The 17,877-nt window shown below is 37.7% G+C and overlaps 3 protein-coding genes across 6 annotated transcripts in view; 2 read left to right on the forward strand and 1 right to left on the reverse strand.

Annotated features, from left to right (window-relative positions):
- LOC307169941 (SLAM family member 5-like) overlaps nucleotides 1-1,472 on the reverse strand; it is a 44,073-nt gene extending 42,601 nt beyond the window's left edge. For 2 of the 3 annotated variants that reach the window (XM_079890822.1, XM_079890820.1), the window contains exons 1-2: nucleotides 1,346-1,445; nucleotides 380-700 (exon numbers count right to left, since the gene is read on the reverse strand). In XM_079890822.1, the coding sequence (XP_079746948.1) occupies nucleotides 380-700; nucleotides 1,346-1,394 (370 nt within the window). In that variant the 5' untranslated portion in view covers nucleotides 1,395-1,445. Of the gene's footprint in view, nucleotides 1-379; nucleotides 701-1,345 lie in introns of all 3 variants that reach the window. The other variant, XM_079890821.1, reaches the window with a different exon arrangement.
- The window catches only part of LOC307170525 (uncharacterized protein), a gene marked incomplete at its 3' end in the record, with an annotated part of 195,647 nt that overhangs the window by 55,104 nt on the left and 122,666 nt on the right, over nucleotides 1-17,877 (forward strand). The gene's annotated exons all lie outside the window — the stretch shown is intronic.
- Nucleotides 4,111-17,877, forward strand: part of LOC307169960 (uncharacterized protein) — a 38,560-nt gene continuing 24,793 nt past the window's right edge. The window contains exons 1-2 of one of the 2 annotated variants that reach the window (XM_079890853.1): nucleotides 4,111-4,289; nucleotides 11,267-11,572. In XM_079890853.1, coding sequence (XP_079746979.1) covers nucleotides 4,238-4,289; nucleotides 11,267-11,572 — 358 coding nt within the window. In that variant the 5' untranslated portion in view covers nucleotides 4,111-4,237. The remainder of the gene's footprint in view (nucleotides 4,290-11,266; nucleotides 11,573-17,877) is intronic. The other variant, XM_079890852.1, reaches the window with a different exon arrangement.

A 17,877-nucleotide genomic window follows, 5' to 3' on the forward strand; every position in this document is an offset into this window, starting at 1 on the left:
AAACACAAATATGGATAAATCTAATCCACAATCTATGTTCCATTCAATATGTTTAGTGTGATCACAGTGGGTGTTTCTCAAATTATAAAATTCAGTATGTAAAAATAAAAGGTTACACTTTATTTTAAGGTGTCATTGTTACAGTGTAATTATACATTTAAGTACTTAGTAATATTAGTAAACAACATGCACTTACTATAGGGTTAGGGTAGGATTAGGATTTGGTTGAGGGTTAGTTGCATGTGATTATGCATAATTGACTGTTATTACTATGGTAAGTACATGTAGCATAATGTAACAAGGACACTGTAAAATAAAGTATTACCAAATAAAATAATAAAATAAAATTTGAAGGACAGGACAAATGATCTTTACTCACCATAGACAGAAACACTGAATGTTTTTGATGTCAGTTTCGCTCCTCTTATCTCTAGTTGATAATCTCCAGCATGTTCAGTTGTGGTGTTTGTGATGGTCAGAGATCCAGTTTGATCGTCCAGCTTCAGTCTGTCTCTGAATCTCCCATCAGGAACATCATCATATGTGGAGAAGATTCCAGCAGCTTTACTGATTTCAGCTATCAGAGAGTTTTCAGCTCCATATTTCCACCATATGTCTTCATCTTCACGTATTTCAGTAACATCAGTGTTTAGAGTAACAGAATCTCCCTCCATTACTGACACTGAATCACCAAACACACCTGGAGAACAAACAGATTTACACAGATTAAGGTTCTTACTGTTTATAAATCCTGAAATCATCTGTAGTTTGTAACCTTTAAATATGAACTGAAGGACAGCAACATAAAAACAAAAGAAAATTAAAGGTGATATATATATATATATATATATATATTTACATTTCATTCTATATATTTGCTTGTAGAGTAAAAGAAATGTGAAGTTGTACTTTCAAGCTGTAAATAAACTTGTATAAGGTAATTCTGCTGCTCACTTTCAATAAATTGTTATATATGAGTATATGAGAAATCCAGCTCACTGAATCTCACTCACGGTTCCCCTGTTGTTTTCTGAGCCTCCTTTAAAATCAATTTAGAAATTTCCAGTACCTTTCCATTACTTTTAATCAAAAATATAAAAATTCATAGAAATGTATTAAAATTTCTCTTTTCTATCTTTCCATATATTTTCAAGACCTGGATCTAAATATTTAAAAATCCCCTGATTTCTGTTGGTTCAGCCCAATGGAGAACACAAACAGAGATCTGAATTCAAAGTAGACTGGACCATAATGTCTAGTAAAAATAGCGTAATTTGAACAGTGGCAGTAGCTTATTGCTCTTAAACGTAATTAAATGAAGCTGTAAATTGTTTTTATAACTTACCAGTCAGATGCCAACAGCACACACAGAACAAAACAAACACATGAAACATTGTCTTTAAGTGACCGAACTAATAAGACTATCCACCAAAAACACTCAAACTGTTAATCTGATGTGTGGGTCTGAATACTCCCCGACAGAGTTCGCCCCTCCTATAGTTCACACACACACACACACACACACACGGACACACACTCACACACTGAACACATTGTGTTTATAGTTTTATAATATATAATGTAACAATGTTTTTGAAAGGCAATTGCCTGCCAGTGTAAAAGAAGAATTTGACTTGATAGTAAAATAAAGCTTCTTGATTTAAAAAAAAAAAAAGTTTTGATTATCAATTGTTGTGATTGGCCAATTAAAGTTGAAACAGTCTACCATCACACATAATCAATTTTACTGAAATATACACTATGACACCAGCAATTCCGCTTCTGAGTCAAACTGAAAATTATTATTTTTTTTTTTTTTTGTTTTGTTTTTTTTTTCTCCAGAAATGTGGTTTGTTGTTTTGAGTGAACAAACAGCTTGTGCATTTACTTGTGCAAATGTAGTTTGTATTAAGGGCTTTTTTTCACAGTGATTCAACAGAATAAACATTTTTGGTTCCCAAAGAACCTTATTAAACGGTTCTAAAAAGATGTTTTTCTTAGTGTGAAGAAAACGCAAATCATTTAAGAAACTTTTTCCACTATAAAGTACCTTTTTTTCCAATGAAAAGTTTCCATGGATAAAAGTTCTTCATGGAAACATTAATGCCAATGCATGTATTGTACTATGAATGTCAAAGTCTGACTTCCTATAATTAAATGTATTAGTTCTTAGTATTTATAAAGCTGCTGTCTTTTTTCATCGTGGCTTGTGAGCACTGCAGCTTTTTTAAGACAATCATGTGAACCTAAATTAATAGGTGTGTTGGACTTGAAGCGGCGCTGCACAGACCGATTGGTGCATGACATCAAAGTACTGCCAAAGCGATTATTGGGCATACGGAGCGTCTGCTCTCTAATCGCTCTCACTGTACTTTATTGTCATTTACCGATCGGTGCAGCGCCGCTTCAAGTCCAACAGACCTAGGCTGCGTTTAAGCCCAATTTTGTATGCTCTTCCCTCGCTAACTTCCCTTTGTCTCGTTCCCTCAGATGTACATCATTACTTACGTTGCACAATTGCCCACTACTGGCGGAACCCTTGAAATGTGTTTAAATGGAACTCCCTTTGATCACTTGGAATCAGATATGGAGTTGATTTATTATTTACAGTTTTTTCCCCCTTATAAATTTGTTTTATGCACAATTCTATGGGCCTGTATGTATGCTTAAGCTGTTGAAAAAAATATAAAAAATACACATACAAAAATGATATCAATACAATAAGCTACAACTTTGTTAAAAACAGTCAGCTTAAGGTAGCTAGAAGCATTAAATGTGATCAAATGTCAAAATAACTCCAATATCATAAGAGTTTTAGTTATATGCAATGCACATTTGTGTGAATTTTACATAACAGTACATCAATTTAACCGCTTAATTTCTATACCTGTTACACATGCAAGGCTAAACCGGCGAAATGAAAGTCTCAAAATACAAATGGATCAAATGGGTAGGACTCAATGAAAAGACGTCAATGAATGCACGCGTCACCTGATCCACAATTGCACATCTTCTTTGTTGCATTCGCAAATTATGATACTCTAAAAACATTTGTATTCACAAAAATGTCTCTCTTTGTGCAAATTGCTGCACATTTATTTAATAATAAATTTTGCAGATGCAACTTGAAAGACATTTGGTTGTGGATAGTAAAACATAATGAAACATTTATAATGTTCATGGATAATGGTGCATGCATTTGTTAATCATTTTTAGACTAATAGCATCTGATAGATTTAGTATTTTCAGTCATCAGATTCATTTACATTGTGACTGTGTATCAGATGTAATCCACTCTGTCTGTGTCTGCAAAGGTGTGTGTCAAATGGCCCATACAGATGAATGGCCTATAGATGTATGGCCCATAGAAACTGATTGGTGTGAATGAATAAAAAGAATCAGCATTGCTCAGAGTGGATTAGCAAGTTAGATCAATCTCGTGTGGGAGGCCCTAACAGTTTTCCTTTGTTTGTAGCCCTTTTGTCTTCATGTATAAAGTTCAGTCATACAGACAGAACTTTGGGTTAAGATTGTTGAAGGGCGACATGCTAACATCGCTGCTGAAGGACTGCTACACTACAAACCTTCAATAAATTCTTCTCCCCACAAGAACTCTGGTCAAGCTTACTTATTTTATGTATTGGAGAAATCTAATACATTGGCGAGCCACCCAAACGACTGCTCAGCCAAATACACCAAAATCTAACACATCCCAAATAAGAGTCTCCAAAAATAATCAATCACTGGTAAACACAGTTTATTTATTTTTTATTTCATCAGAATACACATATATTTATGAATAGCTACCAATGAGGAAAGATGATCATTGCAGCCAGCTTGTGCTGTCACAAAACTTGACAGCAAAAAGAAAGTGCTAACAAGATTAAAAACATTTATAAAAAGATATTGTAACCTGTGCTCTGTCTCCTCCCTGGACTCTGCTCTTTGATTCTCAATCTCATCGTTTTTGTTGAATAAGCTGAATGAATAAGCAATAAAATACAATATGCTATAATAATATGTACTCAATGTTTTATAAACTGAACAGGGTAACGAGGTTTTTTATGTTTATTTGTTTGTTTGCTACACGGAAACCGTCGTCATGGCGCTACAATACAGGAAGTACCCAAAATCTTACTTTCACTTTTAACTAGTCGTCGCCATTAATGCTGAAGAGCGAGACGCTATTATTTCACATAATCTGCATTCATTTTTTTTCTGTTGAAAAGTGGTGAAAATGAAGCTTCTCTTAATTATGCTCTCAGTTGGTTCATTTTTGCTCTACCAAGGTAAGACGTTATTTCTTGTAGTCTCTCTTCCGGTCGATAAAAACGAATAAAGAACGTGACGCAGTTACATTTTGCGCCAGCTCTAGCTTTATTCTCGACAGAAATTAGTTGTATTACCTTTATTTCACTCGAATTGTGTGTTGTAATCCTGCATGATAACATGTATTAGTTAAAATCTTTATTTAGGTCGACATAAAAACGAACGACGCACGTGACGCAGTTTCATTTTGCACCAGCTCTAATTATTTTACACTCGTAGCCTATAAGAAATTGTTTCTAAAGTACTTGAAAAACTTGAAACTGAATTTAATGTGTTTGTGATTATATAATGTAGTTAAACACGTTTCTGAGGGTGTGGGGACACAGCAAATGATAAAACATTTATTTATTATTGAAAAGTATTATAAAGGGTTTCCTGAAAATGCTTATTAGGTCAAGTGACTTTGAATAAAAAACTTAATCTAAAACTAACATGGCATCATATCTTGAGATTTTTTTAAATTTATTATTATTTTTAATTACATCATTGTATAAACAGCAGGAGCAGATCTAGAAAATTATTTATAGGATGGCAAAGGCGTGGCATGAGGACTATGAGGGGTGGCAAAAGCAAAGCAAAAATGCCCATGCATGCATTTTTTTGGATTTGTGGCCTGACATACACATTCATGTTTATGAATATGTGAAACAGTTGTATTACCACAAATCATTTATACTGTTTAAAAATAATTAAAAATAAGTAACAATATGTCTGTATCTAGGACTCCAAGAAGCTCCTAAAGGGATATGGTGGTTGAAAAAAAATATGTGATGGAGTCAATGCTTTTGCGTTCTCACAAATGTTCCCCTGAGCGACTTTCGTTCGCTCGCAAAACCTTTTGCACTTTGCCAGGGATGGATTACTGACTGGGCCTATGAGGCCAGTGCCTATGAGGCCAGTGCCCAGGGGCCCTTGACTACCAGAAGCCCAGGGGGTTCTGGGGTTGAAGGCAGTGCAATCCAGTTTGGTTTAGAAAACCCATTAACAATGAAAACAAATGTTTATTAAAACTGTAATATATGTGTCCCATAGCCTAAGGCCTCTTAAACAAGGCTCTTGGACTATGAGGGTTCCCTGGAACTTACTGTTGGGCCCTATGTGAATATGAAGGCCCCAAAACCTTGTATAGAACTATTGCTCCATCCTGTTTAAAATTATATTTATTAGAACCACTCTTTAAAGCAGGGGTGGGGAACGTTGATCCTGGAGGGCCATTGTCCTGCAGAGTTTAGCTCCAACCCTGAATAAAACATTTGGCTGCCTGCAACTTCAGTAATCCTGAAGACATTGATTAGCTTCAGGTGTGTTTGATTAGGGTTGGAGCTAAACTCTGCAGGACAATGGCCCTCCAGGATCAACGTTCCCCACCCCTGCTTTAAAGGGTCATGAAACCCCCCTCTTTCAGCTCAAGTCTAGCTCACAATCTTTTTGAAAAATGCAACTTAAATGGGCGTGGTGGCTGTGAGAAGAAGGGAGGAGAGTGGGTGTGGTATGGCACGGCAGGGGAGAGGGGAGGGGGGGGAAACTGTCATCGCTAGTGGCCCATGCGTTAAAGTCTAATGAAATACACTGACACCTTATGTTTGTCCTTTCAAAAGTAACTGAATGCCCTGCTACATATTAGCCTACTACAGCAATCAATCATAATTGTGTTTAAAACATATAAATGTACATGCATATGTATAATTATGTCATTATAAAATATATATTTGTTTATATACACACTATAAATGTATATTTGAAAGTAATACATTTTCCGCTTAAAAAAAAAAAAACGTTCCGTACATGGCCTAGATCTACGCGCCCCCTAAACCCAATAAAGATGGACAGTGACATAGATATTTGCACAAATTAAGCATACGTTTCATACAATTGAGGTATTATCGAAATATCTAAATTTTAATAACGAGTGATTATTTAACAAAAGGTATGTAAAACAGTCAGGGTTACATTTCACACACACACACACACACACACACACACACACACACACACACACACACACACCTCTGAAGCGATAGAAAAGTCCTCGGAACCACATCACTCTCAAGACAAAACCAGCATTGGTGTAACTGTTACAAGGCCGAAGTCCACCCTTCTCCAGTTGAATGGTTGCTACACACACATAGTTTAGATGTGTCCATGGTTGATGGCCAACCAACCGCCCGTAGTCAGAGTCTAGCCCTGGCAGCATCGCGGGGAAATATGCACTGGAAATTTTGTACCACGAAAACAAACGAGCGTCCCATTATTGCTCTCTCATCTACTACGCGATATCACAGTTTGACAGTTTAAAGTTCCACGTGGTGTCATGAATAATTAAGAGAAAGTGTCTTCTCATTGGATAAGAAAACTCAGTACATGAATAATTATGAGACACCGATGAGTCATCAAAGTACTATAGTGCTCTGCCACGTCACTGCCTGTGACGTGGACACGATGAAGATTTTAAACCCAGGAAGATGAAAATAGCGGAAAAAAAACTAAAATTTAACCATTTTCCCCCTACTATTAAATCTAACAGATGCTAACATTGTCTTCAATGGTGTTCAACACATATACCTCTGTCAAAATCTCAGAAAATTTGGTTTAGGGTTTCATGACCCTTTAAGCTTTTTTTTTTTTTAAAGTAAAAACCTACACCCTTCACTCTACAGTTGTTTGAACGACTGTAAAAGATGCACCTTCAAATAAAAAATGGCAAGTAAACAGAGTATATATTGGAAATTACAGAATTTTTTTTTTTTACTGGTCAGACCAAATTTTAGTGGCCACAGCACTCGAAGCAACTGGTCCAATCAGATTGTAATTAGACTAGTGATGTCAAAAGGATCCACAGGATTTTGTGAGACTATGAGGGATGGACCTCAGTGTTTCTAGATCCGGGGTCAATAAGAGTTTCTGCATTTTAAAGTTAAATGCATTAATCTGAACTTTGAGAGTTCAAAGTTCAGATTATGAATATGAATGAATATAAATGATTTATGAATGTAAATCATTAGAAATCATTATGAATATAAATGAATATAAATCACCTATGAATATAAATCATTAGAAAGGGTTGTAAAAAAAAAAAAAAAAAAAAAAAAAAAAAAACCTTCCATCACAATAAGATATATCTGATATATTCCAGGTTCTTGTGATCGGTCCAGACGATAAAAGGTACCCCCGACCCCTCTAACCAATGACGCCATTCTTCCAACGCTAACTTGACTGCCAACAACTCTGTTACCAATGTCGTAGTTATGTTCAGCAGGCGATAAACGACGGGACAAAAACGCGCAGGGATGCATCTTGTCGTCTGTGGGAGAACGCTGGGACAGCACTGCTCCTACCCCCACCTCTGACGCATCGACCTCCACCACGAACTGACGTGATGGAACAGGGGCTATAAGGATGGGGGCTGAAACAAAGCGGCCTTTCAGTTTGGCAAACATAGCCTCGGCTGTGTCTGACCACCTGAACGCCATTCTGGGGGAGGTCAAGGCAGTCAGAGGTGCGGCTAGTTGGCTGAAGTCGCGAATAAAACGCCGGTAGAAGTTAGCAAACCCCAGAAACCTCTGTAGGGCCTTACGTGAATCTGGGCTTGGCCACTCCACCACAGCCTTAACCTTCTCAGGGTCCATCCGTATTCCCTCAGACAAAATGATGTACCCTAAGAAAGGAACAGAATGTGCATGAAAAGCGCATTTCTCCGCCTTGACAAAAAGCCCATTCTCTAGCAACCTCTGAAGCACTCGTCTGACGTGTTGAACGTGCTCCTGGAGAGATGAAGAAAAAATCAATATGTCATCTAGGTAAACATATATGAACTGATCTACCATGTCTCTCAACACATCATTGACGAGTGCCTGGAAGACCGCTGGGGAGTTGGAAAGGCCGAATGGCATAACCAAATATTCAAAGTGCCCCCTGGGGGTCCAAATGATATGCATTACGTAAATCCAATTTTGTGAAGATTGATGCTCCCTGCAACCTCTCGAAGACTGAAGACATCAACGGCAAAGGATAAGTATTCTTTACCGTGATGCTGTTCAACCCCCGGTAATCAATACAAGGTCGCAGAGAACCATCCTTCTTCCCCACAAAAAAGAATCCCGCCCCCGCTGGAGAAGAGGAAGGGCGGATGAACTCAGTTGCTAGAGAATCAGAAATATATTTCTCCATAGCCTCCCTTTCTGGAGCAGAAAGCGAATATAACTTGCCTTTAGGCGGAGACTTACCTGGCAGTAAATCTATGGCACAGTCGTAGGGACGATGCGGAGGAAGAGAAGCAGCACGAGACTTACTGAACACTTCCTTCAGGTCGCGGTACTCCGGTGGCACGTTAGACAGATTCACTGGCTCCTCCTGCAACACAGAACGAGAAACAGACGGGACAGCAGATGAAAGACATGAGGCATAACATTGATCACTCCAACTGGACACAGAGTTCTGACCCCACTCTATTCTGGGTCCGTGTTTCACCAACCACGGATGACCCAGGACAATGGGGGCATGAGGTGACTGGGTGAGGTAGAGTGAGGTCCTCTCAGTGTGGTTACCCGAGGTGATAAGTGTGATGAGTCCAGTGGTGTGAGTGATGCCCGGGAGTTCCTGTCCATTGAGTGCATGGATGGTGTGTTCCAGAGCAGTGATGGGGATGTGAAGTTTGTGAGCCAATGAAAAGTCCATCAGGTTACCCTCCACTCCCGAATCCTCCAGCGCCTGGCCGTTGAAGGAGCGGTCTGCCCACTGGAGTCTCACCGGGAGGAGGGTGGCGCTCGAGGGTCTGGTCATAGAAATCCCGCCCGACAGTAGCTTCCGTCCTACCGCCGGGCGAATGAAGTGGAAATGAAGTGGCCGGCTTCCCCACAGTAGAGACACAGACCCCTCGAGCGGTGGTGTTCTCTCTCCTCCCGGGAGAGCCGAGCTCGACCTACCTGCATAGGTTCAGGATTGTTCAAGGGGCTGACCGTGTTCACACCTCTGAAACCAGGAAACTCAGCGAAGTCAACCACTGAAGTCTGGAACTGTCGATTCTCTCTCTCTTGTAGGCGTGCATCGACTCGTAGTGCCAGTTCGATCAGTTCATCAAGAGTCTTGGGTAATTCCAGTGTGTAAATCTCTCTTTGAACACGGTCAGCCAACCCATGCAGGAACATGTCACACTGAGCCTCCTCGTTCCATTTGCACTCGGCGGCCAACGTCCGGAACTGGATGGAATAGTCAGAAACAGAGTTGTTCTGTCAGAGATCAGCAAGTTGGCTTATCTCATCTTCATCTCCTGCTCGAGTGCTTGGAACGAGGAGCAGCAGGCGTGTTGATTCTGCCACACCGCTGTTCCCCACAGAGCCGCGCGTCCAGACAGCAGCATCATCACAAGTGCCACTTTACTCTCCTCGGAAGAAAACGTCACAGGCTGAAGAGAGAAGTAAATCGAACATTTGGTTAAAAAAGCTCTGCAGAGATTCGGTTCTCCCGAATACCTCTCTGGCCGGTTGAAGTTGGGAAATTCCGGGGGAACAGGGAGCTTTCTCCATCATACATTTTTAAATTAAGTGCATGTCATTTAGCAACAGTCATTAAGTCATCCAGTTTTTATTAATATGATATTCTAATAAAGGGCTGGGCAAAAAAAAAAAGTTTTTTCGATTATTCGTTTTTTTTTTTAAATGTGGTCGATTTAAAATCGATTCTCAAAGGCCACAAATAATTTTTTTCCCATATTTATTTATCTATCACATAATCATATTTAGTATTAGTTTTTCTAGACTGTTCATAGGCTTGCAGCCTCCATGTTACAGCTAATGTTGTGTGATGTTATGTTTGTTTTATCTTAAATAAAATAACCTGATCCTGTTTGATCAAGGCATGCGACTGTTCTGACTTGTCCAGTTTTCAGCATCAATGTTTCATCTTGCATCAAAATCCTGTCTATTCATTCTATTCATTTGAAATATAGAGTTGGGCTCAGTTTTAATGTACTCAGGTGTACCTAAAATGAAAAGTTTAATATACAGGTTTGTGGATCTTAATTTCTTTTTATTAATTAACCACTTGTAAACTTATGTTATCTGTTCTTATTTATAAATATAGGATTTGTATTAAATCTATATTCATTGAGCCGAATCGAGAATCAAATCAGGAACCGAGAATTTAAATCAAATCATAGTAACATAACATAACTTTCAACACACTCAAATGTATTTAGTATGATTTTTTTTTAACCATGTAAAACAGCGCTGCATTACCTCACATACGCAGTGAAACAGCATAAGCATAATAAATTCTCAGAGAAAGGTGTTTCGTGCAGGTCTCTCTCATTAGGTTTCACTCCAGCGGCCTCGTTACACTTCCACTGCTCTCAGTGTGCCCTGCTTCATACCACCATAATGTCAATAAAACTTTAATACATTAGCACAGAAATCCGTTGGAGTCCGTTGGATTCCTTTCCATCAGCTCAGGAGGTGAAGATGACAAGTCCCATGATTCCACACTCATTCATGACATCATCAATCTACGCCTTTGTTTTGAATAAGCAACCTCTAGCAGCGTAAATTACACATTGTTCCTTTAATTACCTTGAACATATTCAAAAAATAATGCACACCCAAGATGTATTTTTCTAATAATTCAACGGCTTGTCGTCAGTTATTCCTTACTTATATAACTGAGTTTGTTTCAGAGTTTTTATTACATTCTGAAAAAAAATACATTGTTTTTGTTCAAATATAGAGAAAGAAGGTAAAATATGAATTAGTAATGTGTGTTTTATGATGTTGTTTTAGTTGTATAAGATCATCCATGAGACTTGTGTATGTTTGTCTGATGAGAGTGTAAATCGTATGCTGTGTCTTAACATGTCATGTATTATATTTTGAATCGAGGCATTTTTTATCCCTCAATCGTTATGATCTGAAGTGAAAAGATTAACTGCTCTTTTTATTTTTTTCAGGTGCATCTGGTGTTGAAGTGTCAGTGATGGAGGGAGATTCAGTCACTCTGAACACTGGTGTAAAAAGAACCCAACAAGACAGAATTAAATGGTATTTTGTAACTGGTAACACTCGATTGGCTCAAATCAATGGAGATCCCAGTATGATCTGTACAGATGATCAGTGTAAAGAGAGATTCAGAGACAGACTGAAGCTGGATCATCAGACTGGATCTCTGACCATCATGAACATCAGAATCACAGACTCTGGAGTTTATCAGTTACAGATCAACAGCAATAAAAAAGACATCAATGTTACTGTCCATGGTGAGTAATAATTTAATGAAAGTTTAAATGCAAGTTTTATGTGTTTAATCATCACATCATTAATATGTTTTTGGAAGTAGTTGCAATTAGAGTAACTAGCTGCATGTAGCTGTAGCTCTAAATTGCCTTTCCATTGGCAAGCTAATAGTTTTAACAGGGAAGAGTTTACAAAGAGGCTGATAAAGATAAAGGAAACCAGCGGAGCAGAGAGAACAGGAAGGTACAGATGATGTATTCCAATAGCAAATGTAAACTGGAACAAGCCAGTTTACTTTTTTATAGTTTTGCTAACTATTTCTCATCTTTCTATCGCTGATCAGAACTTACAAATGCGCTTCCAGAGTTTTCATTTACGCTTCTGAAGTTTTCGTTTACACTCCCAGAGTTTTCGTTCGCCATTCTGACACATAGCTCTCGTGGGGGCGGGGCTAGCAGCAGTGTGTTCTCATTGGCTACTGAGTTTTTGATTGACAGCTTCTTCACCTGGAAATGAAGACGTCAGTGTTGTGTTTATATGGATGTGAGCGTCTGTAAGCGCAGCTTTCTATTTTAGTGATATTAAGTTATATTTGTTTTTTAATTTTATCTGTATTTACCTGCTGCTACTACTTTGTCGACCGAAGCTTTTTAGGAGCACGATATCTATTCAGTCTATTCAGGTGTAATTGTACATTAAAGAACTGTATATAATACTTAAAATATTGTATAGTGTCCAATGTTTTCTGAGAATATTTGTTTATTCCTGATGATTCTTTTGCATGTTAGGCTCTGATTAGGTCGAAATGTTACAATTTAAAGAGAATACTAGCAAACGTGTGATATATTCAGCCGTCAAGAAAGTCAAACTTCAACCAGGTAATCAAGGTCCATTGGCCATCACACTACTCATTGTTAGCATGATATACATTTACACCATCAAAATTGATGATCACTTAAATAAGAGGAATTTAAATAATATGAAATTTACAATCGTGGCCTGCTGTCAAATGATACAGACCTCAAAGGGCATTTCATTACGTCACACAAAGAATGTTCTTGTTGCCATTTTTGCTGATCATTTTATTTAGTTATTTCATTTAGTTAATATTATTTTCTAATATTTAAAATTGTAAATATATTTTAACAATCATCAACAAGTTCAATTGTGACTTATACAACCAGTTAAATGAATGTAATTGAAAATATGAATTCAAATATATTTACATTCTTTATTGTCACTAAGCATATACACAAGTATCAAAGTGAAAGTCTTAGATGCAATTATGTTGTGACAGGAAAGACCAGAATCCACAAAACATTAACTGCATAATATACATGTAATGCACAGTATTATCATGATATACATTACTATACAAAATGCACAATTACAAATACAGAATACATATTTAAAATTCATATACATTTTAAATGTTGCAATGATTCTTTGAGCAGTTCCTGTTGCAGTACAAGTAAAAAAGCAGTGACTGGACACAAGCAGTACAAGGATAGTCCACCCAAACAATGAGGATTCTCTCATTTACTTCATGCCATCCCAGATGCCTTTCTTATTCACATAAACAAAGGTTTTTAAGGAAATAATCCATCTCTGTGAGTCCATATAATACAAGTGGATTGTAACCCACATACGTAAGACAGTTGGTCGGAAGTGATTTTTAATAGTTAAAACGGTTTACATTATTAGTATTTTTCTTATCTAGCCTATTGTTTGAATGAATGAATGAATGAATGAATGAATGAGGCATTTATATAGCGCTTATGTACTACTGTACACCCAAATACCTTTACAATCATATCAGGGAATCTCTCCTCAACCACCACCAGTGTGCAGCATCCACTTGGATGGTGCGACGGCAGCCACAGTACAACGGCGCCAGTGCGCTCACCACACACCAGCTATAGGTGGAGAGAGGAGAGAGAGTGATAGAGCCAATTCAATGTAAGGGGATTATTAGGAGGCCATGATTGGCAAAGGCCAAATGGGCCAGGACACCGGGGTTACACCCCTACTCTTTACGAGAAATGCCATGGGATTTTTAATGACCACAGAGAATCAGGACCTCGGTTTTACGTCTCATCCGAAGGACGGATGACTTTGACGGATGAGTTTGACTTTAGATGGCATTGATTCATCCACTGAGGTTGCATAGATTACCGTCACACTCACTGTGTGGTTTTTAAAGCATCTTTAGGACTCGCAGAGATGGATTACTTTCCTTACAATCTCAATTCAAGTTTATCTGTAGAAAGTAAAATGCATCTGGGACAGCATGAGGGTGAGTAAAATAAGAGAGAATTGTATTTTTGGGTGAACTATTGTCACGATACTACACACAGGAAACAGGGGATCCAATTGCAGTACTATTTATTGGGGAAATCCGTAATCATACATCCAGTCCAGGCAGGGGTCAAAATCCAAACAGGCAATCCAAAAACAATACCAAAACAAGAAACAGATGAGAAACTAGCAGAAACAGACCTCAGAAGTGGTGTGAACGAATAACAAGGACTCCGTGACAAATAGTGATGTGACATTTGAAGCGAGGCTTCGGAGCGTGTGTCGAGAAAAAGTGGGCGTGCCAGATGAAGCCGCGATTCGAGGCTTGTGTTGTTAACGTGAAAATCACGTGACTAATGACAAACGAGGCCTCGGTTTGGAGATGGTGCTCGATGCAGAGCCAAATGGGAGGAGCTAGAGCTCGAGCTCCCCCTTTTCTGGAGCTCCAGCTCCACCTCGCTATGTTTAGTGAGTGGGGATTCGCTGCAGTGTAAAATGGGAGGAGCTAGAGCTCTAGATCTAATCCTCACCGAGGATCTAATCCCTCGCTGGATATAGCCTAGTGGACAGAACATGATGCGCTATCAAGCCTGTTAATGTTAGTGCGAGTTCAACTGTGATAAAAAGACAAGTTTGTTTTGATGCGCAAGATGTTGGCATACATATTGTATTCCTCTAATATTTGTCATGATTGATTAATTATTTATCGTTTCTGTGACAAACGCGTAAACACTTAATAAGACCATTGCGCACACTATGCGTGTGTTTTTCTAAAAACTGTTGAAACTTTGTTTCTATGTATTATTTTCTCTTTATTACGATGAACAGTTTCGTTGTTTTCCTCACTTTTTAAAGCCGATTTGTACAAAAGCGTCTGCTATATGATTATGTAAATTACTAGACTTAAAAGGCTATGTGAAAGCTTACTATCTGTGCACCTATCTGTTTTTTGTCCACTGCATTAACGTGTGTGTTATTTGTGAATTAATCTAAATCATCTGATTAATTTATGAAATAAAAATAATAAGACTAGGTTACCTAATCTGCCCTTTTTGTACGTAAATGTAAAAGGCTACTCCAACAGGCCAGTTGTAATTTTTTTTGTTATATTGTAAATTTAAATGGAATATTGACTGTAATTTTGGATAGACTCAACCTTGATAGGCTATGCATTAAGCTATTTTAATGAAATGGAAACAAGCAGTCCAGTACTCTAAAACCAGCCATGTGACTTCCCACACTAAAGGAAAAACAAGATAACAAAATGTGCTCTGAGATTATACACTCCAACCAAATTTGGGAGAAAATAATTTAAAAGTCACTTGCTCCACTCTCCCACAAGTGTTGAGTTGGATTTATTTGTTTCTATTAGCCTAAATTAGCAAAATGTTCATCTAACATAAAATTAATCCTAAATCTAGATAAAATGTTATAAGATTAAAAAAAAAAAAAAAACATAAGTATATCCCAAGAACACAACACTTTTTTTCCACACAACATTTTTGGTATAATAAGATAAAATAATACATTTTATGAATATATTTCAAGAACACACTTCACATAACATTGTAATATTTTACAAAACTCAATCAATTTATTTTCATAGTACCCCCACTGGTAGATTCAAGTTCAATTTGATTTTATTTATACAGCACATTTTATAACAGCCACTGACTGACCTAAGTGCTTTACAGAACTACAAAATTAAAAGAGAATAATACTTGCATAACAGCACAACACAGATAAGTGCAGCAAAGCGCAGCCTTAACAGGAGTAAGTTAGGCCTAGCAAAAACATTATCGGACTTAAAATATTAGAAAACAGAAATGGGAAAAAAGTATCAGACTTATCAATAATAAAACAGAGATGGCAGTGTCAGACTCCGGTAAAAAGGAAGGTTTCAGGCGTCATTTATATGTGGAAATAAATCTGATATGAATTGGATGTGCATTTTGGACCTGCCATAAGCGGACAGATCGTACACTCTGTCAATGCGAGTCGTACGCATAGACTGTAAAAAAAATAGGTCGCACGTCATTAAAAATGTGTCTTTTTATAACTGTTTGCGGTACAGATATCTAACGTTATAACAAATGAAACAAGTCTTGTTGACTAACAACTATTAATTTTGTTCATTTGTGTTAAATAAAAATCGATCTGGCGCTGAAATATGTTGCTTTTGAAATCATGCTGAGTGTTCGTAGTCGCTGCTGCTGTCAATTTAGTGGCAAGCAGTTTCTCTAAATAACGCTGCCTAGCATAATTATTTAGTCTCTCCCGATAGAGCCCGTTTCCTTACGCTTCCTCCTAATCCATATCTTTATCTTGGCCTCACTGTAGAAGTAACCATGGTAACTGATAGAGTTACCACCTAAAATGGCGGCGCCTTCCCGGAATGCAACGCTGCGGGAAAAGATCGTGACGTAACTCTTTGATAGCGAGAAAGTTAACCTGCGCATGCGCGGCCCCGCCCACTAAATCCAGCGAGGGGAGTCTCTAGCTCCTCCCATTTGGCTCTGCATCGAGTACCACTTGGAGATTTGTGTGGATACGTCATCGGTTCGGTCTGAGTGTCGCTTCCGGATAAAAGGCGGTTCGAAACTCGCGCCACCTTGTGGGTGTTGCAGGAGTAGTAGAAGCAGTTGTAGTAGTGTCAGAGAGTTAGAAAACTATCATTGTCAGTGTCGTTATTGTGTCATATGTGAGGCCTGTATATTATTACATTATCAGGTTAGAATAGTTGTAGTATATTATTATTATAGTAGGCCTCGCTATATTATAGTCTTGTTATATTAATTAGATAAGATTATTTGGATTGCTCTGGATTTTTGCATCTGGACTGGACTGCTTTTTGATTTGGATTTCTCTTTTGGATTTGTTTGCTTTTTGTGACTCTTCCTTTTTCCTGGTAATGGAGCCAGCAAGAAAGAGGGAATCCTCCCCTGTCTGGGCTTAACAGAAGCATATACTCATTTGTACCACTGCCATTTTTACGTTCCCCTGCATCCTCTGTTCCTTGTGAAAGGATCTTTTCCAAGGCTGGAGAGATTTTGTCCAAGAAGAGGAATCGTCTAAACCCCAACACACTTGAAATAATTCTGTTTCTCAATAAAAAATCTATTGTATCCGGACTATTCTGATACAGTTTACTTTAATCCGTTATCTATAATCTGCTAAATGAACAAAATGTACTTTATTACACTCCCTCTAACATAAGCACTGCACTCAACACAGTGTCACTATTGTTGTTCATACTGTCACTATCCGAAACAATTTATGAATAATTAATTAACTATGTGTGTGACTCGGCACAAGTAAATTCAGACAGAGAAAGATACATATTTTAAATTATACACAGTAATGGACAAATGTCTGATCATGTCTTTTTATTATTGCAAATGAAAGGTTACAGACATCAACAGTGAGTACAAAATAAATAAATAAATATTTTTATTTATAAAAATATTTTTATAAAATATAAATTTAAATATAAATATACAAATAAATATAAATAGTTATTTGTATATTTACATTACAACTAAATATTTTTATTTATAAAAAGTATTTTTATAAAATATGTATTGGGAGGGAGGGAGGGGAGGGGGTGGGGTGGGGCGCGACACTGGTTCAGAATGAATTAATTTGTCTGCTATTTCTTTGCACAGTAGCTAGGTGTCACTAGTGAGCAATGCTGAATGAAGCTTCGAGTAATGAACCTTTGGCTGAAGCAATGGGCTGCGAGGTCTCAGTGGTTCAGGAAGCCTCATTTTGCCATCACTAGTGACCAGTGTTGGGGCTAGTTACTCAAAAAAGTTATATATTACATATTACATATTACTCTCAAAAATAGTAATGCCTTACTTTATTTTATTACTCCCTGGAGAAAGTAACTAGTTATATTACTAGTTATATTACTAGTTACATTTTTTTTTCTTAATTAGGCTACTCTATAATTGCCTGAGATGCATCAGATGGAGGGAGAACATACAAAGGAGGAGTGTTCTTTAGGGTCTTTATTACGCCAACAACA

This window comes from Squalius cephalus, assembly GCF_949319135.1.
Source record: "Squalius cephalus genome assembly, chromosome: 13".
In the NCBI taxonomy this organism is placed as follows: Eukaryota; Metazoa; Chordata; class Actinopteri; order Cypriniformes; family Leuciscidae; genus Squalius; species Squalius cephalus.